Source organism: Natator depressus, chromosome 10 (genome assembly GCF_965152275.1).
Source record: "Natator depressus isolate rNatDep1 chromosome 10, rNatDep2.hap1, whole genome shotgun sequence".
NCBI classification, from domain to species: Eukaryota; Metazoa; Chordata; order Testudines; family Cheloniidae; genus Natator; species Natator depressus.
The window spans coordinates 2,228,780-2,252,209 of record NC_134243.1 but is presented as its reverse complement, the minus strand read 5'-3'; the positions used below and the strand labels follow the sequence as shown (position 1 = coordinate 2,252,209).

At 40.7% G+C, this 23,430-nt stretch overlaps 1 protein-coding gene across 18 annotated transcripts in view; it reads left to right on the top strand.

Annotated features, from left to right (window-relative positions):
* TNRC6A (trinucleotide repeat containing adaptor 6A) overlaps positions 1-23,430 on the top strand; it is a 187,260-nt gene that overhangs the window by 118,981 nt on the left and 44,849 nt on the right. For all 18 annotated transcript variants that reach the window (XM_074964952.1, XM_074964955.1, XM_074964951.1 and 15 more), the window contains 2 exons: positions 18,281-18,371; positions 22,773-22,794. In XM_074964952.1, the coding sequence (XP_074821053.1) occupies positions 18,281-18,371; positions 22,773-22,794 (113 nt within the window). The remainder of the gene's footprint in view (positions 1-18,280; positions 18,372-22,772; positions 22,795-23,430) is intronic.

Sequence of the window (23,430 nt, the reverse complement as noted above, 5' to 3'; positions counted from 1 at the left end):
AGACTAATATTCCAGAACTCTGGCGCACACATGCCGATGTTAATGTTTAAGGAGCACGTAGGCAAACTCTGCATCTGAGAAATGGGAAAGAACGATGTTTGGTAAATGGACAGCTTTTGTAGAGAAAATAATTAAATTTTCAAGTTTCTGAGGAGTTATTACACATTATTGAGAATTTAAAGCAAAATAAATCAAAAACTAAATAGTTGATCCTTATTTACAGGATTCTTAACATCTGCATTGAAATGATATTCATAGGTTTCATGATTAGCTATAGTTGCTGTCTTACAACTAACTTTCTTACCAAACCTTTGACTTTATTTACATATATATATATGCAAAGATTGTCACTTATTTACAGTATCTTATGAGTGTTTTAACTCTTCACCTGATATGCAAAATTGCAGTTCTTTGAATTGTCAAAGAATCTTTCAATTTAGGACCATAGCTTTGGTTTGTTTTTGTTTTTGTTTTTTTTTGTTTTGTTTTGTTTTTTTAATTGGTTTTTGTTTTGTTAAATCTAGTGTGACTTTGTGTGCCATGTGGTTCTTTGGGGTTTTTGATCAGGGTGTTTTTCTTTTGTGGGTGTTGAAGTAAGCTGTTTTTAAGCAAAATAAGTGCATGTTATGTGTAAGTTTCTTTTAGTTATGAACACATTTTACGTGCTGTAGGAAAAATGATCACTTTTGAGCAGAGTGATGAAGAGTGGCATTTTTGTTGCTGAAAGATAAAATTACACTGTATTTCAGAAGTTTAAAATGGAATAACCCTCCCATAAACATTGAAACGCTAGATCAGAATGTGTAAATATAGGAGAAATATCCAGAATATAAGGTCTAAATAATGTGAGTGATTAGACATCAAAAATTCCAAATTTATGGTTGGATATAGGTTTTATGTATATGCTAAATGTCTGTTACACAAACGATTACCCTTTAACAGTAAAGGGTCTTGGAATTTAGATCCACTTAAAGTGCGGTCAGCTTAAAAATAGTACTTATGCCTGAAAATGTTACATCTACTGTCATGAGTTGCACCTCAGATTATTATAACTGAAAAAGATTAAAGAGGGAAAAGTTCTTTTCAGTTTGCTTTGTAACTTGTCACAAGAAACCTGAGAGTAGATTTGAAAGCACTTATGTATAGTCACTTTCACTATTTCCCCTTTTGTTTATATATATTTCACACAATAACGGGGTGGGGAAGAGAGAGCCACAGTTTCAGAAATGTGATTGCACAGTCCAAAAAAAGTGTCTGGGGACTCAGCTGGCCAGTGTAGTTCTTCATTTTCATTTTTTCTTTAAATTACCGTAATTAGATTTCAAGTTGACAGCATTATTGTTTCATATGAAAATATCACAACTCTGAGTGTCCAATTGTGTTAGAGGAACAGTATTCTGAATGGTCTGACAGAACTGCAGATCATTGCGAAAAGGTGTCCATGACCTCTGAATAGGATAGTATTAATGGCACTTGCTGGCATGTTTTGAACCCAAAATATAGCAATGCCCTTGGTGTCTGGTCACAGTCTAGAATGAGCTGTTAGTTCAGCAGGTGGTGTTAGCTCCCAATTATCAAATATATCACTTCTGTAGAACTACACAGGTTTTCCATAGAGCTGTAATTAGACTGGCTTGTAGAATAGGCCCTTACAATTTTACTTTGCTTCATATTTTTAAACTACTGGACAAAATATTAATGACGTTAGGCAAATGATCAATATTGGTAACATTATGCTCAACTAATTTAATATTGGCTATTTTGGCAAAAAGGCAAATTATTTTGTAAACTAGAAAACCATCTACAGAAAGAAGCTAGGAAAGCACGAAACAATGTGCAGCTTAAACTGAAAATTCATACAGTAGAATCTTTGAGTTACAGACACCTCGGGAATGGAGGTTGTCCATACCTCTGAACAAGAGGTTATGGACTTCAGCCACCAGGGCAAGGGGTTGGGGCTGCAGCCACAGGATGGGGGGATAAGTGTGGGGTGGGGGGGAGTTGGGGCTTCTGACCCTTGGGGCGCCAGGTGGAGGGCTCGGGGCTTCTGCCCCGCGGGAGCTACGGGGCTCAGGGCTTTAGGCCTGGGGGAAGCACTTGGGCTCGGGGCTTCGGCTCCGTTCCCAGTTTCGGGGTGGGGGCACCAGGGCTCAGCTTTAACTACAGGGGGAACGCTGGGGCTGAAACCGGTGCTCCCCTTGTAGCTCAAGCCCCAGTGCCTCCCACAGGGCTGAAGTTGACAATGGAGTCGCGGGGCCCCCAGCAGGGCTGAAGCTCCAAGCCCCAGTGTTCTCCCCGGTCTAAAGCCCTGAGCCCCAGTGTTCCCAAGGCTCTTCTCTGCCCCTCCCCACCCGTCCAGAGCACTAATCACCACCACCCCCCGCAGCTGCAGCCCCAGCCCCCCATGGCTGAAGCCCTGAACTACTGCTCCCCAGTGCAGGGCTGAAGCCCTGAGCCTCCAGCTCTTCTTCCTTCCACCCATCATCCCTGGGCCCTGGTGCCTCCCGAGAGTCAGAAATCCCCCCACCCACCCATCTGCTGTGGCTGTAGCCCCGAGGCAGTACAATATCTGCTATACTGGTGGGGGGGGGGGGGGAAGGGGGAGTCTTTTTTTTCCCCCCCACTCTGCTGCCTGATTGATTATTTCCAGTTCCACGGGGTGTCCGGTTGACCAATAAATTAACTCTAGTGTTCGTATCTTTGAGGTTCTACTGCACGTTAGGTTATGCTTCAGAATAAGCCTTTTAGTAGCAGTATATCCAGTGCCTTATGTACTGACGTCAGGGTATTGGAGTGATAAATATCGTCTTACCCTAGGAAGTCTAGTTAATACAAGGCTAGTTGAGTGGCTGGTAGCTAGTTGTCATCTCTTCTTCTCTCATTCCCAATCCCAAAATTTCCCCTCAGTTGGGACTAGTGGGGCAGTTTTTACATTTAATATATGTTTGCCTGCAGAAGGACATAACAATGAGAACACAATAGTCAGAGGTATAGGTTTATAGCACTTTGAAGTAGTTCACAATGAACCTAATAAAACATTTTGGTAGAATTCCATCACAGGTAGAAGACTTCTAAAAACATCTGTTGGTGATGTGTTAGCAAAGAATCTTTTAAAATGAACTAGCACCACCTTGTGGGATTGATGTGACTTTAATTTAGACTTGGCAGTACTCTTTCTACAGTCATCTGTTTCACTTGCAAGCTCCTAATTTGAACATATTTTGAACATTGAGGTAATGCTAACATCCTCAAGGTATACATGTGTGGTTAAAATTTCATCTGAAAAACAATGTATTTTTTTTCTGTTTGGCATAACCCTTTAGAAGCTTGAAACTGAACTTTTTTTAATGCATTTGTCTATCACACATACAAAGTAATTTGTTAGAAGAGTGATGGGTAACTAATGGTATTAGTAAAATGACTCATTTTGTTCTGAAAAGGGGAAAAATCTCAAACTGAAGGAGATAAGGACAAATTTTGGCTCACCAGCCACCCTTCATAGTATCCTTTTAAAATAATCTCTTAAGTGAGTTCACGTGTATTAATGTATTGCCAACTGGAATAGTGACCGTTGGACCCTAGAAAGCCGCTAGTTCTCACATCAGTACTAAAATCAGCAGGGTATAAGAACTGTGGTTTTTTTCAGTATTTCACTGCAAATTAAATATACGCACACAACCTATTAGTGCAATTGTATGGCTAAGATTTTAATGATACAAAATTCAGAGGTAAGTTTCACCAATAACTATTAATACCTGACTGCATGATTAAAAATTCAAGCTTTGTATTGCAAGCTTTGTATTTGTATCTCCTTTTTAAATAACAGCACTTAGAGCATCACAAATATTAACTAGTGAATCCTCATTACGTCTCTGAGGATTATAGGTAAATATTCTTGTTTTACAGATGGGAAAACTAGAATACAGAAGCTAAAGAGACACTGTCAAGTTAATTTAGCCCCAAAGTTTTTACAAAATCTAACCTGATCTTTGTGGACCCCAGATTGGTGATATTTTCATGACTTAAAATATTTTTTTTAAAAAATCAAATGTTGATCAGATATAAACACTCTCCTGAATGTTTGTAACCCAGAAATTACCGCATTACAGTGAGCCAGAATATGAATGTGATTAAACAAAAACTAAAACGGACTCATCTGTTTTCATTGTCCATACTGAGCCATTCTTTTTAGGTGACAGATCTGAGGAATTACCCCAGATTGAGGTGTCAGTAGAGGAGGTTTGGGAATAAGTTGAAAAATTAAACAGTAATAAGTAACCAGAACAAGATGGTATTCACCCAAGAGTTCTGAAGCAACTCAAATATGGAATAGTAGAACTACTAACTATGGTATGTAACCTATTGCTTAAATCAGCCTCTGTACCAGATGACTGAAGGATAGCTAATGTAATGCCGTTTTTTTAAATTGTATTTTATTTTATTTTTTTTAAGGCTCCAGAGGCAATCCTGCCAGTTAGAGGCTGGTAAGCCTAACTTGACTACTAGGCAGATTGGTTGGAACTATAGTAAAGAACAGAATTGTCAGACACATAGATAGATGTACTAAGAAAGTTAACGAAAATGAAGAGGTATATAGAACAGCTTCCGTGTGAGGAGAGGTTGAAAAGATTCAGCTTAGAAAAAAGATGACTGAGAGGAGAGATGATAGAGGTCTGTAAAATCATGAATAATGTGGGGAGAAAGTGAATAGGGAAGTGTTATTTACTCCTTCACATAACACAAGAACCAGGGGTCACCCAATGAAATTAATAGGCAGCAGGTTTAAAACAAATGTAAGGAAGTACTTCTTCGCACAGTGCACCGTCAAGCTCTGGAACTTGTTCGGATGTTGTGAAGGCCTAAAGCAGGGGTCGGCAACCTATGGCACGCGTGCCAAAGACGGCACACGAGCCAATTTTTAATGGCACGCTACTGCCTGCCGAGTCCCAGCCACCAGCCCCGCTCAGCCCACTGCCGAACCCAGGCCGGGACCCTGGCAGGCAGCAGCATGCCATTAAAAATCCTGCCCGCCCCAGCCCACTCTTCTCCGCTCCCCCGGGGCAGGGTGAAGAAGCTTGGTCCTGCCGGTGGCTGCTGCAGGGCAGTCAAGCTCCCCCCGTCTCTTCCCCCAGCGTGCATGGTTCCTGCCCCTCCTCCTCTCCCTCCCTGCCGCCGATCAGCTGGTGGCGCTTGCTGCTCCAGGGAGGAGGTGGAGAAGAGGTGGGGATGGGGACAGGGGGTGGAATCACGGCATATCCCCTCCAGCCCCCTGCCGTGAGCCGCTCAGGGCAGGGGGCTGGGAGCACCCCTACGACCCCAGCCCACACCCCCCAGCCCTCTGCCCTGACCCCTGCACCCCCTCATACACCCTCCCAGCTCTCTGCCCTGACCCCTGCTCCCCCCCACACACACCCCAGCCTCCTGCCCTGACCCCGGCCCTGACTCCAGCACCCTCCACACACATACCCAGCCCCCCACAGCTCTTGCCCTGACTCCTGTACCCCCTCACACTCCCGCAGCCCTCAGCCCTGACTCCTACACCCTCCTCACACGCCCCCAGCCCTGACTACTGCACCCCCCACACATCCCCAGCCCCCCACACCCCATGTCCTAACTTTTGCACCCCCTACATTCCCACTCCCATCCCTCGCACCAAACGGAAGCTGCCCAGGTAAACACTCCACCTCCAAACCTCCTGCCCCAACCCTGAGCCTCCCCTCCCCCCCACTCCCCCCAATTCTAGCTCCTGGCCAGACCCTGCACCCCAGCCCTGTGCTCATTGCACTCCCACCCTCAGGTCAGTGCAGAGAGAGAGGAAGAGAAAGGGCTAGAACCAGGGAGAAGGTAGGTACCCACTCTATGTGGGCAGGGCTGGGATCCCAGACCAGCAGTGGGTTGAGCGGGGCCGGCAACTGGGACCCTGGCTGGCAGGAGCCGGTGGACAGAATCCCAGACCGGCAGCAGGCTGAGTGGCAGCGGGCTGAGCCACTCAGCCCACTGCCGGTCTGGGGTCACGGCCGCTGCCCCCCGCTCAGCCTCCTGCCGGTCTGGGGTTCTGGCTGCTGCCCCTTGCCCGCCAGGGTCCCGCTCAGCCTGCTGCTCACCTAGGTGAACGGAACCCCAGGCTGGCAGCGGGCTGAGCGGGCCGGCAGTGTAAGATCAGCATTTTAATTTAATTTTAAATGAAGCTTCTTAAACCTTTTGAAAACCTTGTTTACTTTACATACCACAATAGTTTAGTTATATAATAACTTATAGAGAGAGACCTTCTAAAAAACGTTAAAATGTATTACTGGCACGCAAAACCTTAAATTAAAGTGAATAAATGAAGACTCGGCACACCACTTCTGAAAGGTTGCTGACCCCTGGCCTAAAATATAATTGGGTTCAGAATAGAATTAGGTAAATTTATGGAGGATAGGTCAGTCAATGGCCATTAGCTAACTGAGATGGTCAGGGATGCAACCCCATGCTCTGAGAGTGTCACTCAGGTGTGCCTAAGTCTCTGACTGACAGAAACTGGGACCGAGCGACAGTCCGGGTTACTTAATTCCATCTGAAGCATCTAGCTCCAGCCACTGTTGGAAAACCGAATATTGGGCTAGATGGACCATTGGTTGACCCACTGTGGCCATTCTTACATTCTTAATGTAGGGAAAAAATGAAAGAACATTAATTGTGAGAACCAGGGATTTCAAAACTAGTCAAAAGTTATGCCACACTTGTTTTCAGAACATGGTTTTTAACTTGATATTCTTTTCAGTTACTTACCAAAGGTAATACAATGAGTAAATGGCACAACTTTTGACTAGATTTGAAATCTCTGAATCTCACCTGTGAGTTTAGTCCCATAAACCACTCTTTCTCTCACCAAGGAACACCTCTTTCTCAGGCATGATTACACTAAAAATTTAGATCGACATCGCTATGTCACTCAGGGTTGTAAACGCCATAGTTAAACAGACCTAACCCTGGTGTAGATGTGGCTAGATCAATGTGGCTAGTTACCGCTGCTTGGGAATTACCTACATTGGCAGAAAAACCCCTTCTGTCAATGTCAGAAGCATCTACTCTACGGCGCTAGAGCAGCATAGCTGCTACCTGCATCTGTGCTGCTGTATCGCCCATAGTGTAGACACTGCCTTGGGGGGGGGGGGGGGGGGGGACGGCTTGGTTGGTGCTTCGAAAATGGCTTGATCTATACCTAACCCTGAGGTTGACTTAGCTAAGTCATGGAGGGGCGTAAAAAATTCACACCCTGAGATTCAAAGTTCAGCTCACCTAACCCCTGTATAGAATTCTTCTGTTGACCTAGCAACCATCGATCGAGGGGGTGTTTTCACTAAAGTGATGGGGAAAACTTTCTGTCACAGGAGCAAGTGTCTACGGTGCTGCAGCGCGTAGTTGTGGTGCTGTAGTGTCTGTATCCTAGACACAGCCTAGGTTGAACAAAGAGCCAGTAATTCTGAATTCTCGTTTGTATTTTCTTTTACTTGTATGAACCAGATTTATGTTGAGTGAGGTATAATTACTGAGGCTTCAAAAATCTGATTATCCATTTTGGAATTAAATTAACTGCCACACTTATCTGGCACTCCGTGTACTCCTAATTATATAGATAGTAGCAGCTTCCTTTTTCTCCTCAAACAGAGTATAGTCATCAAATTTAAAGGTCCCTCCTGAAAGGAAAATCCATTTACATTTGCTCTGTTGTCTTTTAAGATAAGTTATTTAAATGGAAGGCCTCTGCTTCAGTCTGAAATTTGAATGTGGTATAGTCTGGGTATTTCATGTTCAGTTGGTCTAAATTGAAAAATAAGGTTTGCATTTCAATTAAGACCATTAACTTTGAACATATTAATCAAATTATGTTGTAGGAAAAGGAAATTACCCACACATACATGCATTTTAGTGACGTGTGAATGTGTGGTGGTGAAAATAATAGAATTCTTCTTGTGTATTTCTCATAAGAACAGCCATACTGGGTCAGACCAAAGGTCCATCTAACCCAGTATCCTGTCTTCCGACAGTGGTCAATGCCAGGTGCCCCAGAGGGAATGAACAGAACAGGTAATCATCAAGTGATCCATTCCCTGTTGCCCATTCCCAGCTTCTGGCAAACAGAGGCTAGGGACACTATTCCTGCCCAGCCTGGCTAATAGCCATTGAGGGACCAATCCTCTATGAATTTATCTAGCTCTTTTTTGAACCCTGTTATAGTCTTGTCCTTCACAGCGTCCTCTGGCAAGGAGTTCCACAGGTTGACTGTGCGTTGTGTGAGCATATGAACCAGAATTAAATATATTGAGTTCCTAATTTTTGTATGCCTTAGCTGGGAGATCCAAGAATACACCTATGATGCTTCTCTGAGCACCTCTGCCATATTAAGTCAGTGGGAGAAATGTGATCAGTGAAAGAAACTAGTTCGCTTCTTAGCTTTACATCCTGCTTTTAAAATTACTTTCTGTGGCATTTCTTGTACAGTAGAAAGTAACGAAACTAAAGATGACACTTTGCACACACAAATAAATAAATGCTAAGTGCTATTCAGACATTACCAGCTATTAATATCTGAAGTCATGGGGTGGGAAATAGTTGTGATAACACTTTCACTTCTTGTGGAGCAGTGTTAAAAATAGTTTGCCATTTATTTTAATGTTGTTGTTGTTCTGATATATAAGTGTTATGCTTCTTCTGTTGATAGAGGCACACATTTTAAGTGTTGTACATTGCTAGAGAAGTGACATGAGGGCCAAACAGGATCTCACATGTTACTGTATTTTTCGCAGGTTTTGGCTTCCAGAATCAGTTCCTTTAAATAGATGAAAATGGAGTTGTGTAAGTTTTGATGTTTTAGGAATTTTAGGATTGGTGTGTAGAAACTGAGTCTGTGGCAAAACATTTTTACTATATTGCTTAGTATATATATGAATTAGTCATCAGTATTCAAGATGAGCTTCAGAGTTGCAGCGTAAAACAGTAATGTTATTTAATGTAAGTACAGCAGGTTTGGAGCCAGGTTGACTAATCTAATTTTATTCACCTTTGTTGTACCTACTTTCACACTAGGAATATTTTTGCTTTGAAAACAGTATTCAGGATGAAGCTTACTCTTTAAAATGCATATGCATTTTACTCTGTATTGCTTTCCAAAAACCTGAATGACTCTTTCAAATCAGTGATCTCTGCAGTTGGTACAGTACTAAAAAATTCTGGTACAAAACCCTGAGTTATTTAGTGATTTCCTTAACACTTTCTTGAGATAAACTTGCCAGGTTAATACAAATACTGTAAATATAATATGCTGCAGGAACAGACAGGCACATCAAACAGGCATCGTGCAGTGTTGGCAGGTTAATTACATAATGCTGCTTATACTCGAGAGAGCTTACAGAAGTAGTATCTTTCTGAATTAACAATTAATGAATTTTAATTTTCTTCTACAAAATAAAATAAAATGTAAATGTATTTCATATCCTGGAAAAATTCAAAGCTACTGATACTATCTAGAAGTTAGTTTTCTTAGAATAGACTGACTTCTGACCTGTGTGCTTTCTCCATTAGCTGCCATAGCAACTAGTCTGGGCTGAAAAATAAATACACTGAACCAAGTCCAACTGAAGATCAGGGCAAGAGCTTTTGATATAGACAGAAATGCAGCGTGTGCAAGTACATGGTGATGCACAAATGTGGCTTTAATTTCTACTTTTAACTGTTGTTTCTACTGCAGATCTATGGTGGATCATTATCTCCTACTCTTAGAGCAGCATAAGAGCTGCTCCCATTTAAACTGCCTGTAGCAGTCACAGAAAGCAGAAAAGGATCAGTGTGATTTCCACCCCCACCCCCAAACCGTGCCCCTCTTTCTGTAGCCTCACCTGGTATGCTGGCATTGAGGAGGGTGTTAGGCTTATGAACACATGTATCAGCCTTCTGCCATTGCAGAGCTCATCTTTGCAGCAAGGCAGACCTATGACCAAATTATATGAATGGTAAAGCACAGAATGGCCATGCTGTACCCTTATGGTCCTGCACAGGTCTGGGACTTGCGAGTGTCAAGTGCAAACAAATATTACACATGCCTTTTGTTTTGAGATCTCCATGTGTATTCTCCAAGAACATACATTTTCTCTTGCTGCTTTAATAACCTGAGCTGTCTTGTGTAAAAGTAGAAATAACACTCACTCTGTCTCTCGAAAATCTTGACTGAGAGCAAGATTGCCTGGCCCGTGATCACTATTTTTAAGAGAGACGATTTTGTACTGCTTTACTGCTTTGTACTTCCATGTGGGGAAAAACTCTAGAACTATTCGCCCATACTTTGCCAAAGCACTCTAGAGCCCTGTGTCTGCTAGAACATTTTGACATTGTGAGCAATAGTACATGTGTAACACACCACATGGCTCACAAGTACTTGCAACAGGCACCCTAAAAGTGATAGAGAGGCAGAACATTGGTGCACAAAGAAAATAATGCTGTTTCAAATTTAGGAAGGTACTATGACAGAAGGAATAAGAAGTGTGGGGGACCTTGAAAACAAGGACAAGATCTTAAGCTTGATGCAAAAGGAGAGAAGATTCTAATGAAGCAACTTGAAGGTGTCCATAGTGGTGGCACATTCAGCATTGAAAAGAAAGCAGTTTGTCTTCTAGTAGTTTTATTTATTAATTCTCATATTGCAGAAGTGGTCTGGTCATAACATGATCCCGGTTGTGCTTGGAGCTATACACAGAGGTACACGATTCCTGCTCCAAAGAACTTCTGTTCTATGGAGACAAATTAAAAAGAATGGGAAAGGAGGGGAAATTATTATATATATAAAATATGGTACATTTTTTAGGTTTGAAATTACATTACTTCTGCTTTGGTTCTTCTCTGTTCTAATCTGACCAAGATATTTTTACCATCTAGAGTCAATAGATCAGTTGTTAAACTGATAGTTTAAAAAGCAAAAATACATTTGAGGAAAATGTTTGTCAGCCCATAATAAGATCAATTATATTGTATTTAGGACAAAGTTAATAGAGATTTGGGTTCTTATATGTCCTGTCTTATATGTACTCTGAAGTTTGGGAACTTTCCTTTCTTTTTCAATGCTGTGGAAATGTACTGTCATGCCACGTGCTTACAAGCAATGAAGTTTAAAGATCATTGTTGTGGCATTGTTCCATGTTGGAGGAGAGTCACTTTAAAGGTCAAGTTGGCCTTCTGCCTCAACCATAAGATTCTTTAGCAAGATGTTGAGAGATGGAACTCAAATGAGCAGCAATAATGGTGATCTTGGCCTTCTCAAAACAGCTGGAACTTTCTGCAGGGTGCTTGAACATAATTGCTCTCCCTCAAGTAGAGTGTACCCACAAAGAGAGGCTGCTTTTTAGTATTACTTATTTGGGCACTGCCTAAAATAACAGACAGTCTGAATGGGAGACCTTGTTCTGTCTGTTGGAAAGCTAGGAAGTATATCGATGTAAATTGCCACGACAGCTGTAACTGCATGTTCTCAGCAGCAGAACTGAGTTAAAGGCATATGTGGCTCTTCCCCATAAAGACACTGAAATCTGCCTCCACTTTAAGCCCTGTTTCCACTGTGATGCAACATGGAAGCTGGCTCTCTGTGTTTCTAAGTTTTCTAAGTGTGCAAATTAGTCTTATCAGTAGTTTTCATAGGAATTTGTTTGGTATGTGATTTTCCTGTTTCTCCCTCTTCTGTATTTGCATACTAAAAATGCAGTAAGTTTTACCTTTTATTTAAGTTAAAAAAAAAAAAATCTTGTTTTGCTGTTGGAAACTCCAGTTTCGTAATTGTGTATATATAGGGTTGGAAATTTGAGCGATCCAAAAACACTTGGTCAATTTGCTGGTCAAACATTGCTCAAATATGTCAAAAGTGGTTAATATTTTAAAGCACTGATTTATTAGAATAGTAACAGTAGTAACAAAAAGGAGCAAGACTTTATGGTGTAGACTTAGCTTTAGATATTTATACCTAATTACAAAAACCAAGTTACTTAACTGAGTTATTTTAACTCCCAGAAATGTGAAACACAATGAAATGGAGTTCTAAAAAAATGAAAGAATAATTACTTTTTTTAGCAATGTTAAGTTGGCATTTCAATGTGCATATTATTCAAGACTGAACAGTTAAAAAGAAAAATGAAATAAAATAAACACATAGCAACTATAAAAGTCATTTTAAAATGCACTTATGCTAGGTAGGCAGCTGGCCAGCTCTTCAAGCATCTTGCTTTTCATTATCTTTATTGACTTCATTTGTACCTTTGTCATCATTTTAATGTGCTTTGTAAACTGCAGTGTGCATTGATGGCCTGGTATACAAATAAATATATACATACAAACTTAGAATGTTTGTTCTAGAGAATTCCAGCCAATCAAGATGCTCATTTTTCAGTTCACCTTTTTCCCAACCGGTGACAGTATGTAGTAAAGTAAGTGGTCAAGGCATTTAAGTAGGCTTGCTAACACTTGGCACCATGATGCAATCAAAAATGTAGGTCTCCACCTACATCAAGGCATTTTTGCGAGAATATTTAACCATGGCCAAATTGGTGGTCAATTGACTTTATTTGGTTGGTCAATTGACTACCTTGCCGAGCCTAATTGTATGTAACTTTGCTGCCAAAGAAAAACTTTGTAATGATAGCAGCCAAGCAGACTTTGGCTTCACAATGTTGAAATCATCTAAGTGGGAAAGTGCACATCTTCCCTAAAAAGCCATGTTTTTTCCCGTCAGTGCTTTTAAATAGACCATAATGTCTTGTGGTGAGTGAAGCTGAATTTTGAGTCTACAAATGAGAGAAATAGGATTAATTTTAGCAAAGTAGCATTAGCTAATCAGTAAACTTGCAATAAAAGTACCTTCTTTTCCCTTACCCCTTCATGCTCTCTACCCCCCAAAAAACCAATTAAGAATTAAAATAGCTATTTGACTCTCAAGTCTGCTATTTAACTCTCCGTCCTAGATGAATAGCATGGTTAGTACCTACACAGCTTTACGCATTCAAAGGTTGGACTTGAAAAATTTGTAGACACACTAGCAAGAAGATGATATAAAAGATGGGGAAGAGCCAATAGCCATGTACAGATCCAGCAGCTCCAGTGCATCAGCTGCTGCTCGTGGAAAAGATTCAGAAAAAGGCAACAAAAATGATTAGGGATATGGAGCAGCTTCCATAAGAGGAGAGATTAATAAGACTGGAACTTTTCAGCTTGAAAAATAGATGACTATGGGGGGAAATGAGAGAGGTCTATAAAATCATGACTGGTGTGTAGAAAGTAAATAAGAAAATTATTTACTCCTCATAACACAAGAACTAGAGGTCAGCAAATGAAATTCGTAGGCAGCAGGTTTAAAACAAAAAAAGGAAGTAGTTCTTCACAAAATGCATAGTCAGCCTGAGGAACTCTTTGCCAGAGGATGTTGTGAAGGCCAAGACCATAACAGGGTTCAAAAAAGAGCTAGATAAATTCATGGAGGATAGGTCCCTCAATGGCTATTAGTCAGGATGGGCAAGGGTGGTGTCCCTAGCCTCTGTTTGCCAGAAGCTGGGAATGGGCAACGGGATGGATCACTTGATTCCCTGTTCTGTTCATTCCAGCTGAAGCACCTGGCGTTGGCCACTGTTGGAAGAGAGGGTACTGGGCTAGATGGACCTTTGGTCTGACCTCGTATGGCTGTTCTTTTGTTTTTCAAAGCAGTAGGAGAGTGGCACTAACATGGGTTCTAATCCATTTCATTGCCCACAGAATTCTGTATAGCGACCCTGGCCACCTCTTGTCAATTTAACTGCTGCTGCTTGACAATTTTAGGAGTGGCAAAGAAGGTAGAGCAGTTAACCTTCCAAATGTGATGAAGTATTGTTCTCCTGAATCTGTAGGCAATCTAAGGATTAAGGACCTCATTTTAGAAAGCTTAAATTCTGCAGAAATTAATGGATTAGGTACCTTCTCCCACTCTGGGAAACTGCCTACTTACCAGTAGTAAGTAGGCTAGTGGATATTTAAAGCCCCATTCAAAGTACTATACAAACATTAACTTACTTGCAGCACCCAATAGGAAATTAAGGCAGAGGGTGAATGTCTTGCCCAAGGCAAGGGAACAAACTTTCAATTGTGTGTGGTGGTCTAGACAACACTGCCTCTGCAAGATGACCAGAAGAAAACTTTCAAACTTACTTGTAATCTTGCCTAACCTGCCAATCTAGGAAGTATTACTGAGATGAGAACGCAAGTCAGTGGAAGCATTTTCAGACATTAAAGTAGCAGTGGAGTGTATTGTGAGTGGGCTTTCTAAACTTCCCTAATATAAAAGGTTTTTTTATTGGACTATAGAATTTTGAAGTAGTTAGTTCTAATAAAGCCCCCCACTAAATCTCTCTTGGGGCAAGTGAACATGTTCCTTACCTGCAGGTGAGTCCTTAGTAGCTGCTGCTGTTTCCTTTTTATTGTTAGGTTTATCTTGTGCCTTTCAAAGTTCTCTTAGTTTTTTTGTGTGTGTTTAATGTGAGCCATCTTGATTACAGTACTACTGTAATCTGCTGAAGAAAAGCAGATTACTATTGTCAGGGATATCTAACTCATATTCTCAAGAACCCTCTAGACTATCCTGGACTTGCTGCACCCTTAACTTATATTCACTTTCTCTTCTGCCTACTCCTGCAGTCTTGTCCTTCTGCCACTTGTGGTTCTCTGCGATTCCTCTTCATTCCAGCCACATAGTCACTTCAGTCTACACTACAAACTTCAGTGCCTTTTGAGAACTTCTTGCCGTGTGTTGTGGGATAGAAATGACTCACCCATGGATCTCTGGAGCTCGGTATCAGGTTCCCAGCATGCAACTTTCTCCATCCCATGATGCCATCCATAGCCCATAATTTTCCATGTCTTTTTTTTTAACTCCCACAAACCTGTGGAGCACTTTTCCCTGTCTCTCTTCTTGGCAGAAGCATGGAGCCCTCAGAGCTCCACGCTATTCTTGTGAATGTTACAAATACAGGATGCGTGATTCTCCTGTATTTGTTGACCCTTAGGAAGTACCAGAACAACAGGGGAACATGACAGTTTCTTTGAGGACAGTTTGCTGAGAGGTATAGAGACAAACAATTCAGGGTTGTTGCCGACATTCACAGAGCAGCTGCAGATGGTCGAGCGCCGCTTCTTGGAGCGAAATACAACCACTGACTGGTGGAATCACATCGTAATGCGGGTTTGAGATGTTGAGCAATGGCTGCAGAACTTTTGGGTTTGAAAGGCCTCATTCCTGGATCTGTTGTGCTGAGCTCATCCCAACCCTCTAGTGCAGCAGCACCACAATGAGCTGTGTTGACAGTGGGGAGGTGAGTGGCTACCACGTTGTGCAAGCTTGCGATGCCGGATTGCTACTGTCGGTGTGAAATCATTTTGGAAGTGGAAAATCCATAGTAAGGGCCATTGTTGTGCAAGTGTGTATTAATGTCCATTAATCACCTCTTGCTATGCAGGACTTTGATTCTGGACAATGTGCAGGACATAGCACATGTGTTTGCAATAATGGGGTTCCCAAACTGCAATGGGGCAATAGACGGTTTGCACATTCCTTTTTGGCTCTAGCCCACCTTGCCATTGAGTACATCAGCAGAAAGGGCTTCTCTTCTATGGTTATGAAAACATTGGTGAATCCATGGGGACACTTCCCCAATATCGGTGTGGGCTGGTCAGGGAAGGTACGTGCCACCTGCATCTTAAGAATACAGGACTTTTCGGAAAGCTGCAAGCTGGGACATTTTTTCCTGACTGGTGAATATTGAAATGCAAATGGTGATTCCGGAGGACTGAGCTTACCTCTTGTTCCCCTGGCTTATGAAGCGGTACATTGGCCACCTTGACAGCACCAAGAAAAGATTAAACTACTGGCTCTGCAAGTGCAGAATGACAGTTGAATGTGCTTTTGGTAGATGGAAGGGATGCTGGCGGTGTTTAATCACTAGATTGAATTTCAGTGAGAGATATATGGTTATAGCTGCCTGTGGTGTCCTGTATAATATCTGTGAGGCAAAGGGGGAAAACTGGCACCAGAGAGGAGGTATAGGTCAATCATATCTCTGCACCATTTGGGAAGGTGGTATTACTGTGTTGCTGTAACAGGGTGCTTAAGTTGGCTGTAGACAAATTTGAGTGTAGACATGTAGACACATGCACAGGTTGACCCAAGGTGACTTATGTCGACCTAACTTTGTAGTCTACTCTAGACCATCTCTTCAAACTCTTTTCTCAATGGAAAGAGGTAAATAATGGGGTCCCCCAAGACCCTCTCCTGCGACCTGTGCTGTTTAACATATTCATAGATGATCTGGGAAAGGGGGTGAATAGCGAGGTGGCAAAGTTTGCAGATGATACAAAATTACTCAAGATAGTTAAGTACAGAGCTGACTACAAAGAGTCACAAAGGGGTCTCTCAGAACTGGGTGACTGGGCAACAAAATTGCAGATGAAATTCAACGTTAAGTTCGAAGTAATGAACCCTGGAAAAAATAATCCCAATTATACATACAAAATGATGTGTTCTAAATTAGCTGTTACCACTCAAGAAAGAGCTCTTAGAGTCATCATGAATAGTTCTCTGAAAACAACTGCTCAGTGTGCAGTGGCAAGCAAAAAAGCTAATAATGTTCGAAATCATTAGGCCTGGGATATATATATGTATAAAACAGAAAATATCCTAATGCCACTATTTAAATCCATGGTAAACACACACCTTGAATATTGCATACAGTTCTGGTTGTCACATCACAAAAAAGATATATTAGAGTTGGAAAAGGTACAGAGAGAGGCAACGAAAATGATGAGGAGGTTAGAACAGCTTCCATGCAAGAAGAGATTAAAAAGACTTGGGACTGTTTAGCTAGAAAAGAGATGGGGATCTATAAAATCATGAATGGTATGGAGAAAGTGAATAGGGAAGTGTTATTTACTCCTTCTCATAACACAAGAACCAGGGGTCACCCAATGAAATTAACAGGCAGCAGGTTTAAAACAAACATAATGAAGTACTTCCTCGCACAACCACAGTCAGCCTGTGGAACTCCTTGTCAGGGGATGTTAAGGCGAAAAACATAACAGGTTCAAAAAAGAATTAGATAAGTTCATGGTGAATAGGTCCATCTGTGGCGGTTAGCCAAGATGGTCAGGGAGACAACCCCATACTCCAGGTGTCCCTAAACCTCCAACTGCCAGAAGCTGGGACTGGACATCAGGGGATGGATCGCTTGAAATTTCCCTGTTCTGTTCATTCCCTCTGAAGTATGTGGCACTGTCAGAGACAAGATGCTGGGCTAGATGAGCCACGAACTTGACCCAATATGGCCACTCTTACTTTTTTTATTACCTTGATAAACTTTCTTTAACCTGCAGTTTACTTAAACCTTACTGTTCGTCTTTGTTACTATCTTACCATTTCTTGCTGCATAGTCTGTAGGAGTACTTGCATCTTCACTGCTCTTCAATTTCAGCTTTCCTTTCTATTCATATGTTCCCGTTCTTGTTCAAAGGACTAAATTCCATTCTAACTGCAAGAATGGAGTGCTTTTAAAACTGCCTAGAAAGTGAGAATAGAATACATCATAAGGCTGCACAGCTGCATTGGTAGTGAACATTGTGTTGCATAAAGTATGTAAGGATGAATTGAAATTTATGTAAGAATTTCCTGGCTCCAACTCTATTAAACTATGCTGCTATTTTAATATTTGTCTGTGGAAGCTGGTTATGTCTGAAAGAAGATGGGGCAAATTTGACATGTAAAAGTTCAATTTCAGAGCTAATTTGCAGCAGAAGGTAAAGATGAAATAGTATTGGAATCATACCAACCCTTTAGAGCTAACACTGACTTGTGAATTAAAGTAAACTAAAAAGAATAAGCCTTAATTATGTCCTTTGGTAGAAAGGCGGTACCATATATAGAATGGTACTGCACATGGTTTTTGGTGGTGGTGGTTTCAATTTCAGGGATGTAGAGGAAGGATCTCTGCTCCTGGATGTTGCATATTGAAAATAGGCCTATTAAAACACACACCATAATAAAACCGTTTACCACTTGTGATGTAGAGTGACAGTATATATTATCTTGATTTAGACTAACTGATCCCTTTAGAAATTTTATGCAGTCAACAAATTAGGGATAAAATTCCCATATCTCTTTAAGATCACTTCTAAAAAGAGTATAAATGAAGGAATAGAAATGTCTACTGAATGCATTTTGGGAGAGTTAATTACAAACTGTGTGGTTCAGGGATTTAGTGCAAGACGAGGAAGAACAGTTGATGGAAGAAAGGAAAAAGAGAAAAGAAGACAAGAAAAAGAAGGAAGCTGCTCAAAAAAAGGTATGTGGATCATTTAAGTTTTTAAAAAAAAAAAAAAAGGATTTGGCTTTTTTTTTTTTCTCGGCCTAATTTTGTTTTTTGTAGCACAGCTGTTAAAGATAAGCCTATTTTTTTTAAATCTAACCATAGCACTTCCAAAGCACAAGGCAATCATCAAGGAACTGTTTTACTGAACATCTTTACTGAACTTGCAGGCATAGTTTCTTCAAAGCTAAATTTCTTGTTTAGATATCCATTTAGCTCACAGATCTTCAGTTGATAGGGACATTTCTGGATGCAAGCCCATGAATACACAATGTGAAGACTGACATAGTATAAAATGTTTTTTAAGATAGTTGTTTTTAGCTGTTAGCCTTATTTTAATGCATCTGATTAGCCTCCTGTGATGAGTGTGACTCTTCATCACATATGCTTTATCAAAGATGGATAAAATTAAAACACTGGCAGCAGGGAGTGGGGTTTAAGACTAATTATGGTAAAGTGCTTTGAAGATATAAGAGCATTGAATAAATACTAAAAATTATTCCTGAGATATTTTAAAAGAAAAATACAAAATTACTTTTTGTGTAATGCTAAAACAGTATCCATCAGTCATTGGTATTTAACATTGTAGATGCCCTGGTTGAAAGGAGCCTGTAAATCTGGTTAAGAACATATCTCCATTTCAGACTTCCAGTTCCTTTAAGGAGACATCTAAAATAAGCCTAGTTCTCAATTTTTTTCTTGATCCTGCTGATTAATGTTAAATGATCAGTTCATATGCAGAAAAATGGCTAGTCAATTCTGCAACCCAGACCTCTTGTCAAAATAAAGGGGTTTATCTCATTTACATAAACTAAGTACACACCTAGTTCTGTTATCTCCCCCACACCCCAACCCGGTCCTCTTTTCCTGGAACACTCCTTAGAAGAAATGGGGTATTTGCTTATAACCCAGAATGAGACCCTTCATGGCAGTGACAACAAACTGCATAGGGACTTGCTTCAGTAGTGTACAACTCCATCACTAGTGCTCAAGTACAAATGCATAAATCGTTTTCTGTTAGGGTTCAAAATCTTTCAGCAATGCCCTTAACTGGAAAGGAGATTGTCTTTGCTCATGGGATTTTGGCTTCACTTTTTTCTGAGATGGTGCTTCATAGACGTCAGTGCTGAACACTGCATATTAATATAAGGGCAGGTCTATATTCCTGCTTAAGCCAATCTAATTTGGGTTGCTCAGGGGTGTGAAAAGACACCCCCTCCCCCCCCGAGCGATGCAAGTACAGTGAGCTAAGCGCTGTCCACACCGGCGCTATGTTGGCTGGAGATGCTCTCCCTCTGGCATAGCTTCCATCTCTCGTGGAAGTGGAGTAATTATGCTGACAGGAGCGCACTCTCCTGTCAGCACAGAACGTCTTCACCAGCAGCACGACTACATCAGTACAGCTGTGCTGATGTAACGCTTCTAGTGTAGACCTGCCTGTTACCATTGCTGGAATCCTTGCCCCAAAATGTGCTTGGTTGGGGTTTTTTGGGTCTCCAGCAGAAAGCTTGACTCATTCCATGACAAACTATGCACCAGAAAGAATTTTTTTTAAGTGTTTTAAAGAAATACTGAACATACACAGCCTTGTAACTGAACTTTACTGAAATTCTGTCTAAACTAGTTCCTTTCTCCATGTGGCCATGCTGACTGTCCTTAAGAAGCCAAAAGATTTCCCCTGCTTTCACTGTAGAAGCAACAGAATGCTAAGTGTTTTAGGCTTGATTCTTCAGAAATGTAAGTAGTTTCTCTGTAGGGAGAGCAGTAGAATGTAACTAGCTTGCTTGCGGCCCTGGAGAAGCTTGAGCTCTCTAGACTAGGAAAAAGCAGTTTTTAAAAACAAGTTAAGCAAACGCATTTCAATTAAGTGGTGTCTAACAATGTGCCAGCACACCTTGTACAGACAGGGCTTGGCACCTTTAAAAATGTTGGCTGGTTATGATCTGCTTTAGGCTCCCTAGCTAGCATTTAAAAAAAAAAAAAAAAAAAAGTAAAACCTTGTCTGTCCTAGGTGCCGACATGTTTTTAAACATGACTTAATTAAAATGTGTGAGCTAACTTAAAAAAAGGTTTTGGCTTTTTAACTCCCCTAAATAGGGCTGATTTAGAGTCAGTTGGTAGCCTTTGCACCTGATCATTGTGGACAGTTGAGTCCAACGCACTACCTGTAGAGATGCAAAAATTTGCCTCCTTTGTTTTCCTATTCCTGAGCCACTGCTGGAATTGTCAGTTAAAGATCAACTTGAAGCTCATTCAGCAGAGCTGTGGCAGTGATAAAATCCAGCCTCAGGCATATATGATCTCCTAAGATTTGTAAATCATCCAGCTGGAAATGTTAGTATTTTTACAGAACAGTACTGTCCGAATACACTATTGCCCAGTCAGTCTGTTTTTGCCGAGGTATAATAAATGGTAACGTCTGTATGAAGTCCTCAGGTCTTCAAGTGAGGTGTTTTGGGGTTGGAGGGCTAGGCTAAGTTGAGATAACATTATGGAGTGGAAGACATGTAGAAAGATTTTAATATTGGGTAACAGCAAGTTTCCTGACATGTATAATGGACTGTTTGTTCAGTGTGGAGAAGTTCTTGTTATAGTCTCCCTGTTAATGGGACAATTTTGTGATGTCTCCATTCAGGTAGAAGTTTTGGTGGGAATGGCAGGGTTTGGGGATGTATTCAAGGAAGTCTTTTTCCCTAATTTCAGTGACTGGGCCCTGGTGGCTGTGATGACTGTCCTAACTTAGGTGAGGTGGGAGAGAGCACTTTCCAACTTGGTAGTAGTAAAAATATTATATCATGGTAGTACCTAAAATCTCCAACCGGGCTTCAGATCCAGTAAAACCGGGCTTCAGATCCCGCTATGTTGAGAACTGTACAAACATAGGAAAAAGACAATCCATGTACACGGAGGAGCTTGCAATCTAAAGATGCATACTGACAAAGGGTAGGGCAGGAGGTGGTAATACACAAGCAAATGAATGTGGTGGAGGGGAGAAAAGACACAGCTTTGTTTGATACATGAATTGTATGGGGGGGGTGTGTTTTTGTTTAATGGATTCAGAGGAAAGGAGTAGGAAAAGACACAAGAGGAAGAGTTATTACAGTGAGGATGTTACTTGGCTTCAGAAGGGGAAACGGTCTGTTTCATGCTGCCGTGGAGCACCTTATATGGGAGCTCTACTGTTTTATTACACTTTGTATCCATACAAGCATGCTGAGCTCTAGGCACAGAACAATAATTGCACATACAAAACTCAGCAGTTCAAAATTACTATAAAACTTCCTTAGCCATCAAAATAAATTTCTCCTCCAGATTTGACAGCGTACACTTCCTTGCTTTTATCAGTTGTTGGGGGAACAAAATTTAATATGAAGTACAGAATTTGCTAATACTGTGAACTCCTGATTTCTTTAACAGATGGGTGGCCATGATAGTAAAGGGCATTATTAACTTTTCAGTATAATCAGCTCTCACTGTTTCTTACTGTACTAATATTTAAAAATAATAATGATCAAATCTGTCAAACTTGACCACTTCTCAAGGATTTCATTGCAGAGCACTGTGGTAAGGTCTCATATTACTAAGTCATAATTAATTTTAATGAATATTGTATACTGCAGAACATTTATTATAACACTAACATTTTATGAACACACATGAAAGGGATACTGTGAAGTTAAACCTCAATTCTGCTTTGAAAATATTTTGCTCTCTGTTACAGTAATCATCTGTGTTACTTGTAAGTCAGAGCTCGGGGTGGAAGGGGGGAACCACTATTTACTTGTGCTTTTGAGAGCACCTTATGTACCGTCTTCTCTTGTGTAATTAGACCTGCACATATAGGGGGCGCTTCAATACAGCAGCAAGAGAGAAACATTTTGTTACCTCATGATACAATTTATCAACGTTGACCTTTTATCTTGGCCCTTTCACACAGGTAACTCTAAAGGTAGCTTGTCAAACTTTCGCAGGCTCTTGAAAAGTGAAGATTTTAGATTTGTTCTGCGTGCGCGCGCACACACTCTCTCTCCTTTCTGAGTTTTTCTGTTTGTTATGATTGGGGATTGTTTAATCTGTTCAGTTTTCATTAGCTAAATTAAAAATTGTTCTACCTCCTATGACTTTTGCCATGCAAATAAATGCTGATAATTTTAACCCATTTTTAAAGGAACGCAGTCTAAACTAGGTTGAATTAGAAATGAATGTGTGATCCATTTGGTCTTGTGTTAGTATAATGTTTTTAAACAGCTTTGCAGCCATAAAGTGAGGGCTGGTGGAAAAGGCAGGAGTCTATTGTGAGACTATACAGATGCAGGCAAAATATCAGAAAAGAACAATCTGTACAAATTATTAATACTGTTTCTTTTTTTGTTGTAGGCCATTGAACAAAAAATCAAAGGTAAGTTACTTTAAAGCTATTTATATTTTGTAGTGTTTGAGTAGGTGTTTTAATTTGTGTTTGAGTTAAAAGCGGGGGGGGGGAGAGGTCTGAAACATTTTGACTCAGCCTTAAAAGTTAGGGTCTGGGAAAACAGAGTGCCAATGGTATATTTAGCAGTTTAAAAAAAAAAAACAGAAAAGGTAATGGAAAATTGTTAATAGTTTGGTATATTCCTTCACTCTTATTCGCCTTTTCTTAATTATTTATACAGCACTGTACATACAAGCAGTGTTCTACTTTATCTTCCTCTCCTTTATTTTTCTCGTCCTCTTCTTCTTTCTTTTAAAAAAATGCCAAAAAAATTGCATCCTCCTACCAATCCAGCCGTATTGTAGGTCATGGGATGTAGTTAATCTGTTTGAGGCAGTTCTTCCAAATGTGCTGTTAGTGCAATTGGACATCAGAGTAATAGGCACAGTAATTGCCCATCTGTCATTGAAATGACACATCCAGCAGTTTCATCTTGGTGTAAAGGGCTCAGATTCCTGTGTCCATGAGCTCTAATTTAGCTCAAAAACAAATTGGGAGTATTGTGATTAATTTGAATATTTGTATTATATATTTTGATTCCTTTCAAGTACTTGCTATATTTTT